The 27,818-nt window shown below is 36.1% G+C and overlaps 1 protein-coding gene across 6 annotated transcripts in view; it reads left to right on the top strand.

Annotated features, from left to right (window-relative positions):
- The window catches only part of HELZ (helicase with zinc finger), a 160,964-nt gene that overhangs the window by 120,282 nt on the left and 12,864 nt on the right, over positions 1–27,818 (top strand). For all 6 annotated transcript variants that reach the window (XM_079131559.1, XM_079131563.1, XM_079131562.1 and 3 more), the window contains 5 exons: positions 475–682; positions 5,867–5,946; positions 8,953–9,523; positions 10,073–10,304; positions 11,163–11,679. In XM_079131559.1, the coding sequence (XP_078987685.1) occupies positions 475–682; positions 5,867–5,946; positions 8,953–9,523; positions 10,073–10,304; positions 11,163–11,679 (1,608 nt within the window). The remainder of the gene's footprint in view (positions 1–474; positions 683–5,866; positions 5,947–8,952; positions 9,524–10,072; positions 10,305–11,162; positions 11,680–27,818) is intronic.

The following is a 27,818-nucleotide window of genomic DNA, read 5'->3' as shown; positions in this document are numbered from 1 at the left end:
ATACATTAAATGATAGACTTTTTGAATTGAGACACCTTAGACTAAATTCTTCCTTCACTTTTCCTCCTGTTCTCTAATTAAGTCTATTAAACTATGTAACCATGCAGTTATGATTTAAGATAATTTTCATGCTAATCTGTGACATGCATACAATTCATATTGAGGGGAAATGATTCAAGAATGTAAAATGATTTAATGCCTCAAGGAATAAAGTCCTTAATTTATTCCTAATCTGAAAAGTGACCCATTTTTTTCTTATACACTAAAGATTCAGGGAGCCTTCTTTTGTTCACCTAAGACATACCAATTTGATTCTACCAATTGTTACCATTAACTAGCACTGCCTTTGTAATTGCTCATTTTGATAAAGTTATCCTTTGTGTTGGTGTACACTTTTTTCTAATCAAAGTACTATAGCAGTTTGCATTCCAAAATATACTTAATGCAATTATTTTATTTCTTATAATAACCTAGGTACCATGGACAGGATACCAGGGTAGGTTTGCAGTTGATCCTCGAATTATTACACATCAGGCAGCAATGGCCTACAATATGAACCTATTACACACACATGGACGGGGATCTCCTATACCTTATGGCCTTGGACATCATCCACCTGTCAGCATAGGGCAGCCACAGAATCAGCATCTGGAGAAGGATCAGAATGAACAAAATCGAAATGGTAGGTTCTATGCTATACACGTGTTCCTGAACTGATGTCATGCAGAGTTCTGTCCATGGTATGATTGTTAACCACGGATTACTGAAATCTTTGAGAGAGAGAATCTGTTATAACAACCATGGACCCTCTCTCCAGATGACATAAATATGTACACAGGTACAACTTTGCATGTAATTGCAGAGGGTTCCTTAGGTTAAACCCTACCTCTTATGATTGGTTTCACTAATTTCCTGAAATATATTAAATTTTTATATTTTGAGTGCCATAAGTGAGTGTCATTTAAAATTGTAAAGAAAAGTCCTCTCCTTCCAATTTTGTTAACCCAAAATATTCTTGTAATATACTAAGCATTAATATTATTGTGGGATAATTGATATAAAATACATATTTCTTATGCAAATCTACCAGATTTATAGATAAGAAAATAATTACCTATTGCTTTTCTTAGTTAAGTTTATGAAAATATAATTTATATGCAGTAAGATTTACCCTTTAAAAATGTATGGTTTGATGAGTTTTAGTAAATACACAGTTGTTAACTACCATTAAAATCGAGGTACAGGATATTTACACCACCTCCAAAAGCTTCCCGATGCCCCTTTGCAGTCTTTCCTGTCCCCTTAGCCCAACCCTGGGCAACCACTACCCTGTACCTGTATTTCGTCTTTAGTGTGTCATGTTAGTGGAATTGCAGGGTATGTAGATGTTTATGTTTGTCTGTGTTGACTGCTTTTGATCTTTCATCAGGTAGTATGTGTCAGTTGTTTGCTCCTTTTTACTCTTTTTTTTTAAAGTACATTTTTTAAAAATAATTTTTTAGTTGTAAATCTACACAATGCCTTTATTTTTATTTATTTATTTATATGTGGTGCTGAGGATCAAACCCAGTGCCTCACACATACTAGGCAAGTGTTCTACCACTGAGCCACAACCCCAGGCCTAGTTTTTACTCTTGATTTAGTATTCTGTTGTATGGGTGCACCATGATGTGTTTATCCACCCATAGTTGATGGATTCATTAGTTTTCTAGTTTTTGATTCTCATGAATAAAGCTGCTATGAACGTACATGTGAACATGTTTTTAATTTCCCCTGGGTAAATACCTAAAAGGGAGATTTCTGTGCATATTATAAATACATTTTTAACTTTATAAGAAACTGGCATATTATTTTCCAAAGTTACTGAAATGTTTTTCATTTCTACCAATAATGTGTGAAATTTCCCTTTGTTCCACATTCTCACCAACATTTGGAATTGTCAGACTATTATTTTACCCTTGCTAGTGAGTATATGAGGGCACGTTGCTGTGGCATTAATTTGCTTGTTCCTAAAGACTAATGAAACTGAGTATCTTTTCTTTGTGCTTATTTGCCACAGGTGTATCTTCTCTGATGAAAAGTCTATTCATATCTTTTGCTCACTTTTTTATTGGGTTGTTTGTCTTACTAAGTTTTGAGTTTTTTTTTTTTTTTTTAATATTCTAGATACAAAACTTTAATTAGATTTATGTTTTGAAAATATTTTCTCCCAGAACATGGCTTTTGACTTTCTCTTTATTTTCTTAAGAGTATCTTTCAAAGAGAAGTTTTTATTTTTGATGAAGTCCAGTTTATCTATTTATTCTTCTGTGAATTATGTTTTAGTATTGTATCTAAAAAAAAAAAAAATCTTTGTCTAACCCAAGGTCACCAGATCTTCTCTTATTTTCTTCTAGAAGTCTTAGACGTTTAACTCTTACTTTAGGTCCATTTTGAGTTACATTTTGTATTTCATGTGAGGTAAGGCTTGATTTTTTTTTTTTTTTTTTTTTTTTTTTTTTTGGGTAGTTCTTTTGGTTTTGTTTTGTTTTGGTTCATGTTCAGTTGTTCCAGCATCATTTGTTGAAAATTCTGTTCTTTCCTCGTTGAACAGCCTTGGTGCCCTTCTTGAAAATTAATTGGTCATATACTTGGACTCTCTTTTCTTCTGGTAATGCATATGTTTGTGTTCATGACAAATATGCTGTCTTAATTGCTATGACTTTATAAAAGTCAGGAAAGCAGGTAGTATAAGTCGTCTGACTTGATCCTTCTTTTCCAAAATTGCCTTTTCCAGGTATTTTCCTTTATACATTTTAGAATCAGCTTTTCAGTTTCTACCAGAAAAGATTTTGATTGGGATGTGTTAAGTCTTTAGATCAATTTTGGATGATTGACATCTTAACGATATTTAGTTTTTTAATCTGTGAACAGGGCATATATATATCTTTTTTTTTTAAAGGTCTTTAATTCCTTAGCATTTAAAAAATGTTTTTATGTATGACTTTTCACTATTTTACTAAGGTGAAAGCTTGATTAATATAGATATTTAGTTTATAATATTTTTTCAATTGTATGTATGTTCTAAAAATTCTGATATGTTCATTTTTATTTAGTTCAGTATGCTCTATAATTCTCTTAAAATTAGATTCATGAATTATATAGAATGATGAGTTTTAGTTTTCCATTACTGAAGATTTTCTAAGAATTTTTTTGTTATTGATTTAATTTCATTGCGATAAGAGAACATTTAGAAATCCTTTTAATTTGTCAAGATTTGTTTTACAGCACAGAATATAGTCGTTGTGGTTTGGATCTGTAATGTCTCCAAAAGCTCAAGCAGCAGTGTCCAAGGGTGGGGCTTTGGAGGAGATGATTGACTCATGGACATTGTACTCTTACCAGTGGATTAATCCATTTAATGGATTAATAATTTGACTGAATTACTGAGAAGAGGTGAAAACTGTGGCAGGGGAGGGGGGATGGTTGGAGGAAGTAGGTCCCTGGGGACGTGGCTTTGGGTACTATATCTTGTCCCCATCCCCTTCCTCTCGCTCTCTCTGCTTCCTGGCTGCCTGAGCAATTTTCCTCCACCATGCCTTTTTGCCTCACCTCAGACCCAAAGCAATGGAGCTACCTGACCATGGACTGAAACCATGAGCCAAAATAAACCTTTACTCCTCTAAGTTGCTCTTGATGGGAGTGAGGGTGGGGGTGTTTGTTTGTTTGTTTGTTTTGGTACTGGGGATTAAACCCAAGGGAGCTTAACTGAGCCTCCCCCTCCCCAGCCCTTTTTATATTTTATTTAGAGACAGGGTCTTGCTAAGTGGCTTAGGGCCTCACTAAATTGCTGAAGTTGGCCTCAAACTCCTGATCCTCCTGCCTCAGCCTCCCTAGCCGCTGGAATTATAGGTGTGTGAGATTCTTGACAGGTATTTTAATCATAGTAATGAAAAACTGACTGATATAATGGTTTGGCTTTGTAAATGTTCCATTTGTAAAGCTTAGAATGCTTTTCAGATGTTAATCACATTAAATTGTAGGGTTGTTCACTATATCCTTACTGGTTTTGTCTCTTTTTTCTGACAGTTACTGAAGAAGGGAATTGAAATCTCTAAATGTAATTCTTGTCTATTTTTCTTTATGTTTTATTAGTTCTTGGTGAAGTTTGAAGTTCTGGTATTAGGTGATAAATATTTAAGATGATGTCCTCTGATTAATTAACTCATTTATCATTATGGAATGACTGGCCTTCTTGTTCCTGCTACTGTTCTTTGCTCGGAGCTCTTTGCTTTATATCACTGTAGCCAACTTTAGCTTTTGGGAGGACTAGTGATAGCATGGCAGGTCTTTTACTTTTAATCCGTTTGTGTCTTGGTGTTTGAGTACATTCCCCAGGCTGGGGATGCATCAATAGTAAGGCACGTGCTCCGCATGCATAACGCCCTTGGTTCCATCCCAGAACACGATTAAAAAGGGAGAAAATATACTTCTGTTCCATAGCATGTAGTTGGTGCCAGATTTTTGTTTTTAATTCAATGTGACAGTCTCTGCCTTTTAGTTAGGTTTGGTTCTGTTATCTTGCTATTGTGGCTTGATAATTCATTTTACAAAATTCCAGAGGCAGTCCAAAAAGATTTTTTTTTTTTTTTTTTTTTTTTTTGCAGTGCTGGGGATTGAACCCAGGGCCTTGTGCTTGACAAGCAACCATTCTACCAACTGAGCTATCTCCCCAGTCCCAAAAGAGTGTTTTTGAAGAATCCAAATCAAGCAGTCCTTCAAGGAACTTCAGAATACTTAGCAATTAATTCTTGTAGACTAAAAGCTATTCACATGTGTGAAATAAATTCACCTCTATCATAATTATGCTGGTTTTGTTTTCTTTTCGTTTTGTTTGCTGCTGGGGATCAAACCCAGGGCCTTGCATGCACTTGCCAGCAAAGTGCTCTAGCACTGAGCTATATCCCTAACTTCTAATTATACTTTTTTAAACATTAATCTTGCTTCCTCTACTATTTATCACCCCTTATTATTCATTTATCCTGCATTTATATTTAGTTTACTATTACTTTTACAGAATATCTTTTAGAATATCTTTATTGGGTATATCAGTCAGCTTTCTATCACTGTGACAAAATACCTGAGAAAAACAACTGAGAAGAAGAAAAGATTTATTTTGGCTCATGGTTCCAAAGGTTTCAGTCCATGACTAATTGGCCCCATTGTTTGGGCCTTTGGTGGTACAATACATCATGGTAGGAGCAAAAGACAGAGAAGATCTGTTCACCTCATGACAGCCAGGAAGCAAAAAGAGAGAGGGGGATGGGGCCAGGGTTCCAATATCCCCTTCAAGGATATGCCTTCAAGGTTCAGTACCTACCTATGGCCTCATGAACTGGAGACCAAACTGTTAGCATATACTTTGGGGGAACGTTTAAGATCCAAACCATTCAGTTTAGATTACTTCACTAAGTTAGATTGACACATTATTTGGATTTTTGATTAATTGCATTTGTAAATGAACAAAGTATTTGGACTTTGTAAGTAGGCAAGAATGCCAAGGCCCTTTAAATGTATAGTTAGGAAGATGAGGCTGTAAATTCCTGGAGATTGGACAGTTTCTTCTGGAATTATTTTATGTTTTAACTTATTCCTTTATTAAGCTTTTGTGTGGTCATTGAGGTTTGCTTCATTTATAAATTTTCTTTCTTGCAGAGAAACTGCAACTTTGAAAACTTAAGAACAAAACCCAAGTTGTAATAGAAATTGATAATAATGAGTGAAAAAATTTTTAAATGTTCTGCTGATTTTGTCTAATATTGGATAGTCAATGGAAATGTCACATTCGCTGGAGAAAATTTATGAGGATTTTAAAATATTTTCTTAGGTAAAAGTGATACAAATAATGCTGGACCTGAAATTAATAAGATTCGAACACCAGAGAAAAAGCCTGCAGAACCAAAACAGGTATGCTCCTTGCATTTCGTGAATATGTCGTTCTAAGGGATTTAGTCTGTTTGGTCATCTTCGCGTCTTGATGATTTAAAGAAAAGTCTCTGTTTTTATGCATATCTTACATTTATTGATTCACATGGATCGAATGGGTCATGTCGCACCTTCACCTCCCACTTTGTCTTGGGCTCTTATTTTGTTTACCTGTGTATTTTTCTCAGATTCTGTTACTCAGTGGTGGATTGAATTATAGACTTTGCAGGGTAGGGTGGTATGTGAAGACAGAGACGATGTGTCACTGACCTGACCTCAGCATGGGAAGAGCGTAGGAGTGAACGACTGTCTTGTCTCCAGTCCCACTCGCTCTCTCGTCACACCCTCTGCCTGATTCCTTGACTTTGTCTGGCTATCCATCTACTTTCCCTTCTTCTGTGCTTGGGAACCAGTTAGAGAAGAAGCGCGCTGTTGACTGGATCGGTGCCACTGCGAAGGCGTGTTTCCTGACCTCAGTGGGTCCTGTGGGCTCCCTCGCCTTTCTTTTGCATGTACCCAGCTGCCTTGCTCAGTGCTCTCAAGCGGCTCTTCTCAAGCCCAGTCGCCTTCCACCTTCTCTATCTTTATTGTCAGGAGTTGACTTTGCTTTAGACTCAACCTCATCAGGATTTCACCCTGTCAATCTATAGCATTAGATATCTTGCTTTTTCTTTGTTCTTAAACTTCTTTCCTTCCTTATTACTAGTCTTGGAGGAGGAGTTCTGTTGGGGTGAGTCTCTCCTCTCCCAGTCACCTTACAGAACTTGCCACTACTCCTCTGTTTTCTTCACATTCTCTTCAGCTACCGATTCTTCTTCTCCTGTGCAATGTGGGTACTTGTCTTCTAGCCTAAAGAGAGTACATCACTGACCTCTATTTAAAAGGCACTTGCTTTGATCTTCATTCCCTTTGTAGCCAGTGCCTAATTTCTCCATTTCACCTCATCTCTTATTTGCTCTGTAACTCACACAGTCTAGTAAAAGTGTCAGCATTTCACGGAGACCATCCAGCTCCAAATAACCACATCTTATGAACACACTTCAGTTCTAGTCTTCCTGGAGTTTTGTTTGGCATTTGGCACTATTTTCCACTGTTGTCTTTGATCGTTTTATTTCTTTTGGTTTCTTTGGCACAGTATTGCTATTTTTCACAACTCTCTCTAATGTGACCTTCTGTTTCTTTTATAAGCTCCTGTTTACACTTCCCATATGTACCTAGTCCTTAAGTTGACCTTTCCTGGAGTTCTGTCACTATTCTGCTTCTCTTGCGTTCTCTGATTGCTTACTATAAACGAGTCCAGTTCATGATGTTAAGTGCCTGCTTCACGATGACTTCCAAACCTATACCTCCGTATTGTAGGAGGAGCTGCTCCATATTGTAGGCAGCCAGGGAAACACCCCAACAGAGGCGATCTGCACTGCAAGTAAACATGGCCCACATGGGAAGGGCACAGAGAGAGATCAAGTTGATCGTGCAGCAGCAGCAAATGTGGTCAGAAGCAGCCACAAGATCTTGTCAGGTGCTGTCAGAGCCTTTGCTGAAGCAAGTGCTCTGCAATCCTCAGTGATTATTCGGCATCAAAACTTGTAAGAACATTGATTTGCCAAAGCAATCTGTTGAGTGGTTTAACAGAGCTGGAAAAGGAAAATTGCCTCTTTCCACCTTACATTTTTTCATGTTGTCACCACTTGTGAGCTTACTCGTATTTTAAGAGGAACCCACCGTTCTCTCCCTTAAAAACCTTAGTTTACCATAGCTTAATGGGCTTGAAAGCAGTATTTATACTCAGGTATTGAATCATTCAGGATCTTGTGTAATTGAATTCTTGCAATTGCCAAGAGGGGAAGCTGACATATAAACAAGTGAAGTTTTTTAGCTTTGTGTACATAGACTTCTCATGCCCCCAAATCTGCCATGCTCTTTATAGTCACTCAGCCTTGCATAAGCTGTTGCCTTTAGCTAGAATGTCCTTCCCTTCCTGGAATATTCCAGTTCTTTGTACATTCAACTCAAACCTCCTTGCCTCTGTGAAGTCCTCTTTATTTTCTGCCTTGGACCATAGGCTCTCATATCATGTCCTCTCTTAGTATCTTTAATTATACATTTACCTGCTGGTAATCCTCTACTGGACTCTAAACCAGGGGTTAGACCAGATAGTAAATCTTGGACTTCGTGGGCCATATAGTTTATTTTGCACCTGCTCAATTGTGTCACCGTGGTGTAAAAGCAGCTAAAGAAAATATGTAAGTGAGCAAGTGGCTGTGTCCCAACAACAAGGTATTTATTTACAAAAATCCAGTGGAGTGGAAAAGGTGTGGTTAGAGCCGTAGTTTAAAAGGCCCCTGCTCTAAACTCTTGAGGGGATAGGCTCAGTCTTATTGTTGCTTTTTAAATCTCCTGCACCAGGCAAAATGCACTTGGTAGACCCTAAATAAATATTTGTTAATGAAAAGAATGTCAATACTATTCAGTGGCAAAACTCATCAGCCAAATCAGTTATGTGATAGTGATGTAGTACCTGATTGTCCTTTTCAAAGTTGTTTTAAGTTGAGATAAAGTTTTTAATTAATATTGATGTATGTGAGGAAGTAGATTGTGTGTGTGTATGTGTGTGTGTATAAACAATAAAATCGGAAGGCAAGAACACATTTTATTGATATATTTCAGAAGGAAGTAAGTGATTATCTTTCTAAGGAAGAAAGTGTGAAGTTAAAGAAAATGTTCTTGAAGAAATTAAAGTGGATATGCTAATAAAATGGCAGTATCTTTTCTTACGACTAAAATTTAATATGCTTTTTTCCCTGTGTTGCTTTTTTAATTTAAAAAGTATTTCTCATTTCATTGTCAGAAAATGATTGATTCAGTACCCAGCACTTCTGCTTTCACTGCTGAGAGTAAATCATATCCATTAAAAGTGTTAGGTTTGGGAAAAGGAGAGCCACTGAACTTGGATTTTCTGCAGCCTAAAGGCTTCTTATTTTTTTCTAGGTTGATTTGGAATCAAATCCACAGAACAGAAGTCCCGAATCACGTCCTGGTGTTGTTTATCCCAATACCAAATTTCCTCGCAAAGATAATCTCAACCCAAGACACATAAATCTTCCTCTTCCTGCTCCACACGCACAGTATGCGGTCCCTAATCGCCATTTTCATCCCCTTCCCCAGCTACCAAGACCACCATTTCCAATTCCACAGCAGCACACTTTGTTAAATCAGCAACAGAATAATTTGCCTGAACAACCAAATCAAATGCCACCCCAACCAAATCAGGTGGTCCAGCAGCCAAGTCAGTTGACTCCGCAGGCCCAACAGCCACCTCCTCAGCTTTCTCCTGCATATCAGCCAGGACCCAACAGTGCTTTTTTTAATAACACAGTTTCTCATCGACCACAGTCTCCTCCTGCAGAGGCTGTGATCTCTGAGCAGCAGCCCCCTCCCATGCTGCAGGAAGGCCACAGTCCTCTGAGAGCCATTGCACAGCCTGGCCCCATCCTTCCTTCACATCTAAATAACTTCATTGACGAGAATCCCCCAGGATTACCTATAGGAGAGGCTTTAGGTAAGTTTCCATATTGCTGCTAGATGTGAAAAGTTCAGAGAGTCTTTAAAATGACCTGTACTATATAATGTTAATCTAGGTCAGGATTGAGTCAATTCTTTAGTGCCAGCAAAAACCAACCACTTAGTGGGATAATCAGAATCCAGTTCCAAGTGCTGTTTATAATACTATCAGTTGATGTCAACTTACATCATAAAGCAAGTGAGGGAAAAAAATCATCATAACCGGTTTCTGGCAAATTTAGAAAGCATTTATTTTCTACCACAATCAAATTGTATTTATTTCTTTGCCTTTCTGGAGAACTTGGTTGTAAAAACTCTCGATAAGAGTTGGGGCTATGTCTCAGTGGTAGAGCACTTGCCTAGCACATGTGAGGCACTGGGTTTGATCCTCAGCCCCACATAGAAATAAATAAGTAAAATAAAGCATTGTGTTCATCTACAACTAAACAAACAAGCAAACAAACAAACAAAAAAATACAACCTCTTGATAAAATTAACTTGAAACCCTGACTGCATAACAACCCAGTGTTTTCAAACGTTTCTGCAGATCGTATACATGGGAATGTAGCTCTAGAAACATTAAGGCAGCAGCAGGCACGACTACAGCAGTGGAATGAGCACCACGCCTACCTGAGTCAGGGCGGCATTGCATACCCGCACCACCACCCTCACCTCCAGCACCTTCCTCAGCCGCCCATCGGACTCCATCAGCCACCAGTGAGGGCAGACTGGAAGCTCACCAGCAGTGCCGAAGATGAAGCAGAAACGACATTCTCCAGGTACTCTAGCAGGTCCCCTCTATTCTCTTGTGATTCAGTTTTACACTGGAATATTGTCTCAGGACACCGAATGCTGGCCTTCTTGGCACATGCTACAAAAGTCCCTTGATTGACTAAAAATATGGAGAATTCATTTAGAAGTAACTCTTGTACAGATGTGGGCGTGGATGGCCTACTCTAGGTTACAGATTAATTTGGTCCCTTGCTATGGTCTCTTCTACAAGAGAAATGTACCATTGCTGAGGATGTCTTTTTGAAGGTTTGTTTTTTTTCTTTCTTTCTTTCTTTTCTTTTCTTTTTTCTTTTCTTTTCTTTTCTTTTCTTTTCTTTTCTTTTCTTTTCTTTTCTTTTCTTTTCTTCCCTTTTCTTTCCTTTTCTTTTTCTTTCTTTTTCTTTTCTTTTTTTTTTGTTTTTGTATTCAGTAGTAATAAGGACTCAAGTAGACTATAAATTCATTAATTTTTCTTTCTGTTAGCACAGACTTCAGCCTTCTTTTAACCACAGGTACTGTGAGTAGTCAAAGCACTAAACTTGTACTATAGCCAGCATCATGTGAATGTTATAGAGTGTTAGCTAATCCCTTCTGAGTGACATCCACCATCTTTTATAACTTCCAGTTATAAAGTGGAGGCAAGGAACTGATACTTTTAATACAAAGGGGAAAGGAATTAATTACCAGCCAGGTTCTTGGCATAGTTAGTGTCTTCTGAGTGTTAATGCTTATATTTGAGATTACTTAGTGCTGGTTCTAATGAAGTATTATGATTTGATTTGTAAAATTATCCACGTAGTTGACTAAGCTCTTCTTAATGGAACCTGTCCTTTATTTGCTATTCATGTTTCATCATCTTTATATAGGTTTCAAGACTTAATCAGAGAGCTGTCTCATCGTGATCAAAGTGAAACTCGAGAACTAGCTGAAATGCCACCACCTCAATCAAGACTTTTGCAATATAGACAAGTTCAGGCTAGAAGCCCACCAGCAGTCCCGTCTCCCCCATCCAGTACAGACCACAGTAGCCACTTTTCTAACTTTAACGACAACAGCAGAGACATTGAAGTAGCCAACAACCCAGCATTTCCGCAGCGCCTTCCTCCCCAGATATTCAGTTCACCCTTCTCGTTGCCATCTGAACACCTTGCCCCTCCTCCCTTGAAATACCTGGCACCTGATGGAGCATGGACTTTTGCTAACTTGCAACAGAATCACTTAATAGGGCCAGGCTTTCCCTATGGCCTACCTCCATTGCCTCCCAGGCCACCACAGAACCCTTTTGTACAAATACAGAATCACCAACATGCTGTCGGTCAAGAGCCATTTCACCCCTTGTCATCTCGAACAGTATCTTCTTCTTCGCTCCCGAGCTTAGAAGAGGTAAATGTCTTTCTTCTTCTTTTACTTTTTTTCATGTTGGGATTACTTGATTGTGAACAATACCAACATATTGATACGATAATAGGAACCGCCAGATCTTGTTGAATTTAAGTCTTTTAAAGATAATTCTTTCTTGAAAATTATTTTAATTTCTACCCTCTTGTGATATTTCAGATTCTGTAGTGATTACTGTTGTTGAAACATGAAGCCCCTTGAGAATCTTTTATTACTGTTTTGGGACATTTGATACCTGAGCACTCTAATATTCAAGTTGCTTTGTCCTTTTTATCCTGAGGAAGTTGTTTTTAGTGATTCTTTTTTTTTTTAATTTAACTTTTTAAGTTAGCTCTGTTAATTAGTGTTTCCCAAAGATGTTGACTTTTCAGCCAGTGGCCAGTTCCAAGTGACAATTCTCTTTTTCCTGTCACATGTCCTGGTGTTTTGGATTAAACCAAAGTGGTAGATGCCCAATGAGAGACTGATTCCCAGATGTGGGAATTTGCAGGTGTTTAACATACTAAGAATTTTGGGTAAACTGAATTTTTATCTTAAAATACCTACACATTCCAAAATAACATCTTTATGGACCTTTAGTGATATGAAAAAAATTTAGTAATTTAGGTTATAAAACTTCCAAAATGATACTACATGGTGTAGACTATAAAAATTTTATCTAGTTCTTCCCAATAACCTTGTATTGATTAAAGAAAAGAATGTGTAAAGCTGATTGTGGTTATTATCAATCATAGATACCTACTTAAAACAGGACAAACATTTCTAATATTGATAGATGAAAAAAAATCAGCTTCATTTTGGCAGTTCTTGACTGATTTTTAAAGCCATTTCAAATATTTGATAAACATTTTATAAATTCTCTGCTATAGATGCTGATTAAAAAGTCAGTTTCATAGGGAAAGTTCTGTATCTTACTTGAAGGATTTGGCAAATAATAGGTTCAGATTGTTCCAATATTGATGTACTCATTCTGTGTAATAACTGTCATTAAAATAACTTAATTGTGCCAGTCATGGTGGCACATGCCTGTGATCCCAGCAATTCCACAGGCTGAAACAGGAGGACCACAAGTTTGAGACCAACCTCAGCAACTTTGTGAGGCCCTGCCTCAAAATAAAAAAATAATAATGAGGACTGGGGTATAGCTCAGTGGTAAAGCACCCTTGGGTTCAGTCCTCAGTGCCAAAAACAAACAAGCAATTTAATTGTATCTTTGGCTTCAGAAGTAAGTTGTAGCATACTAAAGCTGCATATGTATTTATTGTGAAAATATTTTGGAACTATACTTTACAAAAATTTAACACATATCTGGCATTATTTCAAATTAAAATGGAATGGCATTATAACTGGGCAGTTATATAATTTTCAGTTAGTGATGTTCTATTTATCTATGATGAAATTCATATAACTTAAACCATTTTAAACATCATAAAGCATACAATTTAGTGGGTTTTTACCATATTTACTGTATTGCATGACCATTACCACTATCCAATTCCAGAGTATTTCATTGCCCCTGAAAGAAATCCTGTACCCATTAAAGTAGCACATTCCATTCTCTCCTCTCCCATTCCCTACAACCACTAATTTACTTTGTCTCCATGGAGACATTTCATATCAATGGAATCATATAATCTGTAACATTTTGTGTCTGGTTTTCAAAATGCATCATTTTGAATGTATCGCTATTTCATTCCTTTTTATGGATGAATAATTTTCCATTCTATGGCTTTGTCACAATTTTTTCATCGGTTGATGGACATTTGGATTGTTTCCATTTTTTGGCTGTTATGAATAATGCCACTAAGACCATTCGTGAACAAATTTTTGTGTGAAAGCATATTTTCAGTTGTCTTGGGTGTGTAGGAGTGTATCTAGTAGGAACTGCTTGAGTGTGTATCTAAGAATATAATTCCTGGGTCATATGTTTAAGTTTTTGAGGAACTGCTAAACTTTTTCACAGTTCTTTGCACCATTTTATGTTCTCACCAGCAATGTGTGGGGATTCTCATTTCTCTGCTCCATATACTTATACCTTTTTGATACTAGGAATTAAACCCAGTGGCACCTAACCACTGAGCCATGTCCCTAGCCCTTTTTACTTTGTATTTTGAGACAGGGTCTCACTAGTTACTGAGGCTGGCTTTGAGTTTTCAATCTTCCTGCCTCAGCCTCCCAACCCACTGGGATTATAGGCATGTGCTACTGTGTCTGGTGTGCATACTTCTAAAAAATTACTGTTACAGCCACCCTGTTGAATGTGAAGTGGTTTCTCATTGTAGTTTTGATTCACAGTTTTATAATGACTAATGATGTGGAACCTCTTTTTGTGTACTTATTAGTCATCTGTATATTTTCTTTGGAGAAATGTGCATTGAAATCCTTCAGCCATCTTAGTAAATGGTTATATTTTTGTTATTCAGTTGTAATAGTTTTTCATATATTCTGGATATTAGATCCTAAATTAACTCACATATGATTTGTAGTTATTTATCCTACTCTGCAGTTATTTGTCCTGCTCTGTAGTTTATCTTTTCACTTTTTATAGTGTCCTTTGATGAACAAAAATTTTTAATTTGGACATAGATAAATTGGTGTTTTCTGTGGTTATTTGTGCTTTTGATATCATATCTAAGAAATTGTCTAGTCCAGTATCACAAAGATTTACTTCTACATTTTCTTCTCAGAGTTTTGTAATTTTACCTTTTATATGCTTAGTTCTTTGATTCATTTTGAGTTAATTTTTGCATGTTGTGTTATGCAGATGTTGAATTTATTCTTTTGCATGTGGTTATCCAGTTTTCTCAGCACCATTTGTTAAAAAGACTCCCCTTTTCCTATTGAGTGATCTTGGCAACATTATCAAAATCAGTGGGCCATTACCAAAAAAATGAGTGGACCACAGATAGCGAGTATATTTCTGGGCTTTCAGTTCTATATGAAATTGATCTGTTGTCTGTTCCTGTGCCAGTCTTTTATTTTTTAAAATATTAGTTGTAGATGGACATGATCTTTACTTACTTGTTTTTATGTGGTGCTGAGACTTGAACCCAGTGCCTCACAGGTCCAGACAAGCTCTTTACCACTGAGCCCTGGCCACAGCCTGTACCAGTCTTTTATACCTTAGCATTTTACACTGTCTTTTGTCTGTAACGTTGTTCTAAGTTTTATAATGAGAAGTTTGTTTTACTTACTCTGGGTTCTTTTTTCATATGAGTTTTAGGTATTGCCCTCTTAGCAACATTAGGTTTTCTAGGATCTGAACATGGGACATCTTCCCATTTATTTAGGTCTTTTAAAAATTTCCTTCAGCAGTGGTTTCTGATTTTCCAAGTATAAATCTTTGACTTCTTTTATTAAATTTATTCCTAAGTGTTTTATACTTTTTCATATTATAAATGTAATTGTTTTCCTAATCTCATTTTTTGATTGTTTATTTGTGTTTATGAGTATGTTTGGTTTATATTGATTACATCTCTACAGTGTTCCTGAACTCTTAAGAGTCACTCTCATAACTTTCTTGTTTTTACCTAATTGTCCTGGCTACATACAACCTCTCCAGTACAATTATTTCTTTTTATTTTTCATTTCAGCCTGGGAAAATTAGAAAAAAGCAAGAATATCTAGAGTGAGCATTCCAAATTTCCTCCAGCTGTTGATTTCTAGTTTCATTTGATTGTGATTTGACAATGCTCTCTGTATAATTTCAGTTTTTTAAAAAATTTATTGAGTCTTTTTTGTTGCCTAACATGTGGTCCTCTCTCTTGGAGAATGTCTCGGGTGTACTTTAGAATGCCATTTTGCTCTTGTTGGGTGGCATATTCATAGATACATGAGGCCCATTTGGTCTATAGAGTGTTCAGAATTTTTATTTCCTTTTGATCTAGGAGTACAGTATTAAAAACTTCCAAGTTTTATGTTGATCTCTCTTATTTTCCCCTTAATTCTGTTTATTCTTAATGTATTTTGGGGCCTCTGTGGTTAGAGTTGTTTTTATCTTCTTGATGAACTGACTTTATGATTTTCCAATTATCCTTTCTCTTTCAACAGTTTTTGTCTTCAAGTATACTCTTTTCTGATACTAGTATAGCGACCCCTGCTGTCTTTTGGTTATTGTTTGCATAGAATGTTTTTTTCCATCCTTTTACTTTCAGCCTGTTTATGTGATTGAATTATAAGTGAATGTGTTATAAATAGCATTTGGGTGGATTGTGTATTTTTTTCCCCATTCTACCAATTTCTGTCTTTAAATTTTAGAATTTGATCATTTAAATTTAATGTAATTACTGATAAAAAGGACTCCTGACATTTTTATATTTATTTTCTATATACCTTAACATCTTTTTGTTCTGCATTTCCTTCATAACTCTCTTTTGTGTTAAATGTATTCTATTGTACCCTTGTAACACTCTTCTCTTTTCCTGTAGTATGTGTTTTTATAATATTAGTAGTTGGCTTGGGGTAAATATTTTCATTTGTAACAAACTAGTTCCAATTAATACCAATTTGTGTGTGTGTGTGTGTGTGTGTGTGTGTGTGTGTGTGTGCTTACGCACTGATAATTGAACCCCAGGTGTGTGTGTGTGTGTGTGTGTGTGTGTGTGCTTGCGCACTGATAATTGAACCTCAGGTCTTGTACACACTAAACATGCACCCTACTGTAGAACTAAGCCCTCTGCCCTTAGTACCAACTTAATTTTAATAGTAAACAAAAACTTTATTCCTGTATACCTCTGTTCTCTTCCTCTTTATGCTATTATTGTCATAAATTATTATTATTATTATTTATACAGTGGTCCCCATCAATGTAGATTTGTAATTATTGTTTACGCATTAGTGTTTCAAATTACATAGGAAAAAAAGAGGAATTACAAACCAAAAATATATTGACTTTTATATTTAACCTTTGTAGTTACCTTTTCCATTGTCTTTTATATTTTTGTGTGGATTTAAGTGCTGTCTAATGGCCTTTCATTTCAGCCTGAAGGTATTATAAATGTCTTACCATTTCTTGATGGGTAGGTCTATTAGTAAAGAACTCTGAATTTTTATTTATCTGAGAATGTTCTAGCTTCACTTCCATATTTGAAGGATAGTTTTGCTAGATATAGAATTGACGGACAGTTTATTTAGTGCTTTGAATAGGTTGACCCACTGCCTTCTGGTCTTGCTGGTTTCTGATGAGAAATCAGCTGTTCATCTTACTGGTGATTCCTTGTACATAAGTAGCTGCTTCTTATTGCTTTCAAGATGATCTCTTTAACTTTCAACCGTTTATGATGTGTCACTGTGAATCCTTATATATGTGTTCTACTTGAAGTTCACTGACCTTCTTAGATGTAAGTAGACGTATTAATGTCTTTTATCAGGATGGGTATGTTTTGATGTTCTTTCTGATAATTTCTCTCCTTCTGGGCTTCTCATTATTGAATGTTGGTTTGCTTGATGGTGTCTCACAGGTCTCAGCTCTATTCATGTTGTTTCCTTCTTTTTCTTTTTCTCAGGCTAGTCAGTGTCAATTGACCAGTCTTTCAGTTTGCTGATTCTTTTTTCTTCCTGTTTAAATCTGCTGTTGAACCCCTTTGGTAAAATTTTCACTTCAGTTGTACTTTTTCAACTCCACGGTTTCGGTTTGATTGCTTATTTTAATTCCTGTCCTTCAATGGTATTCTCTTTTTAGTGAGACATCATTCTCATAGCTCCCTTTAATTGTTTTTGTCTTTGTTTTTTGGTGATGCCAGGGCTCCAACCCAGGGCTTCGCCTCTGTTAGGCAAGTGCTCTACTATTGAGCTACATCCCCAGCCCTCCTTTAGTTTCATACATGTGGTTTCTTTAGTTCTTTGAACATACTTAAAATAGCTAATTGAGAGTATTATGTAGTAAGTCCAATATCAGGACTTCCTCAAGATCAGTATCTGATTGCATTCATGCTTTTGAGCAATTATTTGCCCCTTTAGCCACACTTTCTTTTTTGTTTGCATGCCCCATAGCTTTCTGATGATAACTGGACATTTTATATAATATGGTGACTCTGAAAAGTATATTCTCCCTTCCCAGGGTTTGTTACAATTGTGATTTTTGTTGTTGTTGTTGTTCATTGATTGTTCTGATTTAATTTTTGAAGTCTGTTTGTCATGTGTGGTCTCTGAAGTCTTTATTCTGTTAGCTTGATGGTCAGCTAATTGTTGCATAGAGATTTTCTTAAGTGAACCAAAAACACCTTTCAGGTTTTGCACAGGTATTTGTGTGTGTGTATGTGTGTGTGTGTTTGAGCACACTTTCAACACTCAGCTAGTCAGCTTATACCTCTGCCTTAGCCTTCACCTCTTGTTTCCAGGAACTTCAACATCAGCCAGAGGTGAGAATTAATGACTCTTTCAGGCCTTTCCTGAGCATATGCCCAGCATCTGTGTAGTAGTCTAGATTCCCAGGAGCACATCAGAGCTTTTCAAAGATCTTGTTCCCTAAACATCTCATTCCCCAGACTTTCTTCCAAACTTTTTTTTTTAATCCAACTGTAATCCAGTTCATTACAGCAGCAACTAAAATATTTACCCACTGTAATGGTGTTTAATATGGCCCTTTCAGCACTGATGGAGTTTCGAGTTAGACAGGATGAGGCGGACCTTTTGCTCTTGGCTTCTAGAGAGCCATGATACAAGTCTAGAATGAGACCCATTTTGCTCCCTCTGGAACTCGTGCAGGGTCTTATTTTCAAGGCTGCCTCTGAGATGGAAAACAGAGGACAGGACTAGAATAAATTAAATTCCCAGGAGCCTTGCTATTCTTATTAAATTCCCTTTTTTATCTTCATTAACCGTTTCATTTGTCACTGCAAGCTTTTAGTTTCCTGTAGTCCCCACAGATTGTTTGATACCTTTGCCAGGATTATCATTGCATTTATGGAAGCATAGACTTTGGAGTTCCTTACTCTACCATCTTTGTTGACACTGTGATGTCTTAACCTGCTAAGTGAGCTCCATAACACATAGGTGGAACCATGTGCCAAATTATTTATAAAATTTTGTACTTTACTGTATAATACTTTATACTAAATAATCTACTTATTGATCTTTAAAATTCCTTATTTTTGGAATTATAAGTTCTTTGTACCCTGGTGCTCTCAATATTTGGTATTTTCATGTTGTTGTGAGCATATAAATAAGTATCTTCAATTGTCATGGAGTTCTTTTGCTCTGGAAAAACATTTGATTACCTTTATTTTGACGCACAAGATTCACAAACGATGACTAACATGAACTCTGAAAATATTATTTTACAAGGAAAATATTTTTTTACCACATTGCAGATTTTGACATTTTTGGTATGTTAGGATAACTTGTGTGTGTTTAAAATGATTTTGCATGAATCATTTCACAGAATGAATGGTCTTTGTTCTCACAAACACCATATAACAAAATGTTACTTGTTTTGATAATTTCTTTAACATTAGCAATACAGAGAACTGTCTTACTTCCCTCCCAACTATGAATTCTTATTGCCAGAAACCTTGGTAGATTAATCACATATGGGATAAAAATATCTAGAGGTGAGCTTAATGGTTAACTTGAATGGAGATGGTTTTCTTCATATTTTGTTTCATTAGTTTTTTTTAATATATTAATTTTTATTTTCTTTTGATAAATGAAATACATGGTCAGCAAGCAAAATGTAGACGTTAGAAAAATTATTAAATTTCACTATAAAAAGCTGCCATAACATTTAGCCTTTCCTAGCATTCATAGATATGAACATGTGATCAGTTAATGGAAGGGAACTACTTGGGGAAGTTTGAAAGAATTTTTTTTTTTTAAACACCACTCCATCACATCTTTCCACTAAGTCAGGGCCCCCTGAAGGGCATCCGGTCCTGTTCTATAGCATTTTTTGCTATGTTACTTTCAGTTTTTAGAGTATTCTCATTCTGATGATTAAGGGTTAACTTCATGTGTTTCCTTCCTTGCCCTAAATGCAATGAAAGCTGCAGCCTTGGCTACTTGGGCAACTTTGGGGCACACTGCAGAGCATTCTAGATTGGCAGTGGATTAACAAAGTGCTACAATTTGATTTCAAGTGCTAGTTTAAGTGTGGGGTTATGATTTTATTCATCTCCAATTATTTACCCAGTTGTCCTCATGCCTTTATTAAATTACAACGTTATCACTAAATAGAAGTAGCTTTCTTATCAAACACTATATTCTTTATAATAGCCCTATCATACTTGCCTTTCAACTAATTGCTGTTGATGGGGCAGTGAAAGAAAGGCAAAATTCAGAGAAGCAGTAGAAGTCAATTTTAGCTTCTGAGTTTCCTTAGAGACTCAATTTTTAGTAATTTTGCCACGATTAAGGATTTTTCAAGGGTAGTTTTTGTATATGAGCTCTTTGACTTTGCATAGTAACCGTGGAGTAAGCTGAATGTGTGTTAGCACATACTGTCCTGAGCTCAGTTTCCACTTTGTTATTCTTCGTCTATCTGTATGTTTCGTATAAGATTTACACTCTTTTTTTAAAAAATATTTTTATTAGTTGTTGGTGAACCTTTATTTATTTATTTGTATGTGGTGCTGAGAATTGAACCCAGAGCCTCACACATGCTAGGCAAGCGCTCTACCACTGAGCTGCAACCCCAGCCCAGATTTACACTCGTACTTTTTGAGACTTCATAGTGTTCTAATGGACACTACAAACCAAGGGATAGGGTGAAGTCTGCCTGGCTACCTGCTTTTCTTTCCAGTTTATATGGGAGAGTGGCTGGGGAGGAAAGTCTTTCTTTGGTTTTTCTACTAGCGAAAAATTTAGAATATCTTTATGAACTCTTCCTTCTCCTTTCCCACCTATAAACCCTTAGGTGTTACTTGAATTACATTAAATGTGCAACTTAAATTCGTTGGGATTCTATCTTTACAAATATTTTAAATTTTTTATTTAGGAAATGGTACAATCTTCAGTGTTTTTTTCTTTCTCCCTTCCTCTCTCACTTCTTCATTTTTTGAAAGCTTCTCTTAATAAAATCTGTACCATCTTTACTTAAGTCTTGAGTCTTTCTGATACTCTTAGGGTGATTTTTGTGTTTTGTTTCTTGTTGATTGTTATGAATGGGACCATTTTTCCATTATACTTTTCAGTGATTTTATCTTGAGAGACATATCATTTTTTTCTTAAGTGGACATAGTTTGCCAAATTAAAAAAAAAAAAAAAAAACCTTTTATTTAACAAGAATCAATAGTGTTGGTAATTGGCACAAAGTAAAGTTTACGCCATTTAAGGTATGCCTCCTAGCTGCTTGAGAGGCTGAGGCAGAAGAATCGCAAGCTTGGGGCCAGGTTGGGCAATTTAGCAAGACCCTGTCTCAAAATGAAATAAAAACAAACAGGTTAGGGGTACAGCTCAATAGTAGATGCACTTTTCTGGCATGCACAAAGTGCTGGATTTAATCCTAGCATCACAAAAAATACATCAAATATATAAAAATAAAAAGAACTATGCTTCACTATGAAATAGTTTGACTAAAAGCAGCAAATGGAGGCTGGGGGTATAACTCAGTGCTAGAGCTCTTGCTTGGAATTTTCAAGGCCCTTAGTTCAATTCTCAGCACTACCTCACCATGCTCTCCCATAGGAAAATTCTTTTTTTTAAAGTGTTACTGTAACAGTCAAATTAGCTTAGTAGGCTGTACATTTTTGTGTTGCAGTGTTGGTATTATTGGGATGGCCTTAGAAGAAAAATGGACTGTGGGTTAGGACTGTGGTTCAGTGGTAGAGTGCTTGCCTAGCATGAGTGAGGTTCTGCCAGCACTGCAAAAAACAGGGACACGCTTAATTAAAAGTTACTCATTTTGATCAGCTTTCAGTAAGTCATCATCTACTTACAACCGCATATGCCTCTGTGATGTATTTCTTATTTCAGGCTTGGCTTTTGAGTAAGGACACTTTTGAACCATGTATTCAATTTTTATTTTTCCCTTCAAACAACTCTGTTTTTGAAGTTAGTTGGTAAGTTTTGATTTCACTACTATTGTCTAATCATCCCTACTCCTCCAAGTTCCTTATTATGGAGTAAAGTATTACACAAATATAGTTTGAAGATCATAATCTTGGCTGATTATCAGGGGACACTGATAGCTTGTGACTTGAGTTATAAAGCCAGGTACTGCTGCCTTCTCAGAGAGATCATTAATGTGTGATGTCTGATGTGCCATTGAATACATATAACAGACAGTGATTGACCAATAAATAAATTAGACCTCTGCGCTTGCTTAAGCTATCAAAGCTAATCATTTAAATGAGTTGTTCTATTCTAATTAAAGTTTCTGGCACCATAGTTAATGTGACTTGGAATTTCTACTAGAGTGTTTAGCTCTTCCTTGGTGATTAGCTTTGATGGCATAATTATAAATAGAGCCTGAATTAATATTATGACCTTTCCCTCAGTTATTTATTTATCTACATACATATGAAATGACTTGCTAAACTCATGCATATGTCTTAGCGTGGTAAGCAAATTAGGAATTTTTACTTTAACTGGCAATTATCTTTAGCAATAGAAATTTATACATAAATTTGGTAATTATGTTCTTATTTAGACTTATGTTAAATGACTTTTAAAATTAGCATTTCAGTTCTATACTTAGAAAGAAGTATTAGAAATATTGATCATATGTTTAATAACATAATGATTTCACAATTCAACACAAAGGATTTTTATAAACATACAAACATATATGGAGTTGCTACTGAACCCAGAACTGAGCACTTCTCATGAAGTAGGACAAGCCTGTAAGAAATCATATGAGACCTGAGGACTCTAAAATGAAACCTGAGCCTCAGTCACCAGTAGGGTTACCAGCTCATATTAAAGGAACTGTCTGATGGATGGGTGATGTTTATAGAAGAAATAGAGGTTTCATGAAAACACTTAGAACTGGGCAAAAGCAACAAGAAAAAAGATAAAGGTCAAGAAATAAGAAAAGGGAAGAAAAGTGTAGCTTATATATTTGAACAGGTTAGGGGCTCACAGGTCTGAAGCGTTGATGGAGATATAAAATATCTTCTCTCTCAGGAGTGTTTTTCTTGCCATCCTAGAGATCTTTTCCTACAGTTTCATTTGGGAGCCCTTGTCTTTCAACATGCAAGATTTCCCTCTTGAGGGGAAGGATCTGAAACTTGAAGCTCAGCGCCCACAATGCACTCTGTTTCAGTTGGTTAGCATGCTCTATGAATTTAAATCACTTAAATAGGCTTGGATTATCTACTACACTAGGATTATTTTAGCATCATACACAACACATCATTTTATTTATTTATTTTTATTAGAAAAAAAATTTTTTTTCAGTGCTGGGAGTTAAACCCAGGGCCTGAGTGTGCTAGGCAAGCGATCTACCCCTGAGCTGCATTCCCAGCCCAAATTGATGGTTATTCAAGTTGATCATAGATCATGTTTGGAGATTTTAATAACAGTTAAAATATATTTTCATTGACAAAGATTTTGATTTCTTGAGGACTTTAAAATAAATCTTGGAACTTTGGAACTAGTTGGGGCCTTAAAGATCATTTTATTTAGCTCCCTGTTTTTAAAAGGAGATGAGGATGCAAAGATGGCCAAGGACTCACATGTTAATTGATTACCCTAGAGTGGAGACCCCTGACTTCAGTGCCATTCTCTTTCTGGAGCATTATCCTGCTCTTCACATTTTCACATGAAAAGCAGGGTTTATTCCTGGAAAATGAGGAAGGATTACAGTTACACAGAAGATGTTAGGGGAGAGCCAGTGTTCTTGGGAGCAAAGAATGACATCTTCAGCTGCATAAACTGAGGGAGAACAGGGTTCATTCTAGTATTCTTAATCTTTGAAATATATCCATTTCTAACTATTAAATGTTTGACTGCTCAAATGATGAATTTTGAGCTCTCAAATATCAGAAAATTGACCATAAACAATTATGCAATATTCTTTAAGAATAAAACGGGGGAGGGTGTAAGGGAAGAATGGAGGAGCATTGGATTGTGTAGAGGGAAAAGAGAGGAGGTGAGGGGGGTGGGGGAAGAAAAGAGAGTGGAATGAGACAAATATATCTACCCTATATATACATGTATGGTTACACAAATGGTGTGAATCTCCAGGGTATACAATCATAGAAATGAAAAGTTGTACCCCATTTGTGTACAATGAATCAAAATGCAGTCTCTAAAAAAAAAAAGAATAAAACGAAAAATTTTCTGGTATTATATTTTTTTCAAAAGTTGAAAATGTTATTTAATTATGGTAATTATGATCCTTCAGGAGAAAGCACATAGGAGTAGGAGGGTAAACTTTCACTGTGAACTATTTTATTTCCTACCCAAACTGGCAGTTTCTCATTGTAAGAGATGTCTTGCTCTGTAATTGATATTTGGATTGTTTTATATTCAAGAAGAGTAAACAAGAACCAGATAGATTCAAGGTAGTTCAAAATGTCACAGCAGTGAATCTGATAAATTCTCTTAACTTTGCCTTTGTTTTAGTATCTCTTCTATTACCTTGTATTTGGATGTGGGAAAATAATATTGCCTGGTAGGAAAATACTATTTGCAAATTATAAGTGCCTTACCTGTGAGATGCTTCACATCATCTTTATTTAGAACTATTGATTTTAGTGCACTTTGCTGCTAAGTCACATTTTTTTCAGTATGTGTTTCTTTTAAGAAAAAAAAAAGTGCTATAGCTTTTTTAAGGTAAGAATTTGCTTTTATATTTTATGAACATAATGTGACATTAAAGTTGCTTCTAAAATTCTGTTAAGATAATGCAATTTATTGTAAAAATAATAATTTAAAAAATGTAAAAGAAATAGTGAAAAATGTCATAGTTACCTAGGCAACTGGTAATGGTGGCATGGGCCTGGGTCATGGTGAACAGTGGAAATGATGAGAAGCAAATAAATGCAGGATTTACTTTGTGGGTAGAACCTAGAAGGAATTCCTGTTAGATTAGATATTACTGGAAATGAAATAAGATTTGACATAAATTTGGTAATTATATTCTTATTTAGACTTACATTAAATGACTTTTAAGATTAGCATTTCAGTTCTAATTAAAATTCTAATTTCAGTTCATGTTAGTTCAGGCTCACTTCTGTTGCCCCATGGCCCCTGGCCAGGCGCTGCCTTATTGAACAGCACCAGAGAAGGAATATCTCCATTGTTGCAGAAAGGTCCTTGAACAGCATTGCTCTAGAGAGCAACTGCTCTCCTTCAGCTACGTGACATTGTTGTTTCTTTGATGATTCTTTTTAACCGTTTCTTTTGCCTCTGACTTTCTCACACTTCTGTTGATAAAATTTTGGACCTCCTGGATTTTCCAAGTCTCTCCCCCTTTTTTTGGCCTATCATATTTTGATATCCTTGTAATTTTTCCTACTTCTTGGGGGAAAGATTTCCTTGATTTTAAGCCCTTCCCTTTCATTTTATATTTGTACCCTCAAATGAAAGATTTTCACGTGTTCTTTTATTCTTAGATTTTTCCTTTTTCATAACATTGCGTTTATGTTTTATGAATGCAGTGTCTTTTCTGTGACTACCAGTTAGAGGGTTTGTTGTTGTTCTATATTTTTAGTAAAACTAAAACAATATTTTGGAAATAACAATTTTTTTGAGCATCATTATTACTTCTTGCTGGGCCTCCCTTTTTTCCTATTTATCTGGGACCATCTTTTGTGCTAGAGACACCCTTCAGTGTCTGGTAGCCCTTGATTATCCATGTCACCAAAAAGCCTTACTGGAAAGCAACTTGGAAGTTTGTGTCTGTCACAAGACTTTAACAGACAGGTCTTTCCCTGAGCACTTTTTGGTGTTTGACTCTCTCTGAAGCCTTTCACTCTTGGATTTTGGTTTATCTGTCTCCTTACTTGCTGTCCGTATTGTTTGTACCTGACTGGCTGTGTTCCACTGTGGTCTCTGTGAGGAGTGTAATGTGAGACCAGCTGTACAGACCTCCAGTCAATCACCTGATCTCACTTCCACTGTGGCTGGTGTTTCTGAGGCCTGAGACTTTATGGAATTGTGCAGGGCATGCAGATTCCTTTCTTGGGTTGTAGTGGTACCACTATTCTTCCATAGGTGCTGTTCTTCCTTTGAGTCTCCCTGGTTCCAAAAGTATGTCCTCTGTCGATGGCCATTCTCAGGATCTTGATTCTTGTATATCTTTTATTATTTTAGTGGAGTCTTGGCCCAGTCTCCACTATTAACTCAGAATCATGCTTTTAAAAAATATTTTTTATAAGTTATTGATGCTTTTAAACAGAGTGTATTACATAAACCCATAGATGTTACTGTTGCAAACTACAGCTTATGTATCACATCATCTGGCTTGTAATTTGGATTGTTTTTCAAATTTATGATATCCCTTCTCCTTCCATCCTGGTTTTTTCCTTGAGGTTTCTCTGTACCCCTGTACTAAACTATAGCATGTTAAACATAAAATGATACTATTATGGGGATTCAAACTGAAATAATAGGCCCAGAGGAGTGTTATATGGTCAAGAATTTCTTCTTCAAATCTTGGGAAAATTAAATAGATACAGTTAAGTAACTGAAGAAAATAGCAGCCATTAAATACAGTGCTATAAAAGTGTTTTCATGACATGAAAAGATATCATATGTTAATGAGAAATTACCAAGCAATGCCAGGTATAGTGGTGTACGCCTATAATCCCAGCTACTCGGGAGATAGGCAGGAAGATCACAAGTTCAAGGCCAGCCTTGTCAACTTAGCACGACCCTGTCTCAAAATAAAATAAAAAGGGCTGGGGATGTAGTTTGGTTGTGGAGTACCCCTGGGTTCAATCCCTAGTTACCCCCCCCCAAAAAAAAAAAAAAAAAAGTTAAAAACCAAAAAAAGAAGAAAAAAGAAGGCAAGGCATCTGCTCTCAACATTTCTACAATATTCTGCTGGAAATCGTAGCCAGTGCAATCAGGCAGGAAAATAAAGGCATAGGGATTGGGAAGGAATAAATAAAACTATCCCTAATCACAGATGACATGAATGTCACTACAGAAAAAAACCCAAGGAATCTTCCAAAAAACAAAAACAAACAACAACAAAAAAATCCCACAATTAATCTGAGTTTAACAAGATCACCCCAAAATCAATCTTATTTCTATGTATTGGCAGCATGCAATTGGAAACCAAAATACAAAAGCCCAGCTGCAAATAACTCAGAGAACACTCAAATACTGAGGCGTGACTCTGACAAAAGTCTGTAGGGACCTGTATGTTTAAACAACTACTAAACTGCCAAATGTCATTTATTTGATATATAAACCATTTTATTCATTTGCCTTCAAAATTTTTTTACCTGTACTCATCTTAACCTCAAGGACAGATTCCATTATAGCAAATCAACTTTTTCATGGATTTACTCTATATTGTATAAAATAGACAACACTGGTAGACCTTCATGCATGCGTGCGCTCGCGCGCACACACGTGTGTGCGTATATATTCACTATATTTATCTAATTTAAAAGACACTAAAAGTTCAAGTTTCAGCTCTCTTTCTCATATAAAGGATCAGTTATTTTCATAATGTGATTTGGAATTGAATTTCATATTTCACCTAGACATTCATCTCTGTCATAGCTGCTTTGGAACCATTGCAGATAATGTTACACAGTTTGTTTTCAGATCCCGCTGTACATTTCAGTGGAGTGATTTGGGGTTCTTGGTTTGGCAGATACAAATGATAGACATTTTCTGCAATGTTTGATTGAATATTGTCTTATATCAGCCTCTGTTTCTTTCTGAGTTTTAATTTTCCTCATTTAAGAAATGAGGAAATGGTTCATATACCCATCCATTGTTTATACTGCTGGTTTATGTATGTTTGTTATTTAAAGAAAAGGGATTTATAAAATTCATAGGTGAAATCATATGAGAGTAGTTAGTATTCGATACTTAGTCTATCACCAGTAGACTATTATAACCTGCCATATTGGCATTAGTTTTGTACTTTAATATATGCACATAAAGACTTGAGAATGATTCCCTGCAGTTTGTGATGGGACTAAACCCCCTGCAGAGTAATAAAAATATTTCTTTGTGATTTTAAAACGTAATTCATCACAAAGCTTGATAAAAAAGACACT

This window comes from Sciurus vulgaris, assembly GCF_902686455.1.
Source record: "Sciurus vulgaris genome assembly, chromosome: 3".
In the NCBI taxonomy this organism is placed as follows: domain Eukaryota; kingdom Metazoa; phylum Chordata; class Mammalia; order Rodentia; family Sciuridae; genus Sciurus; species Sciurus vulgaris.
This window is presented reverse-complemented; position numbering and strand designations above follow the sequence as displayed.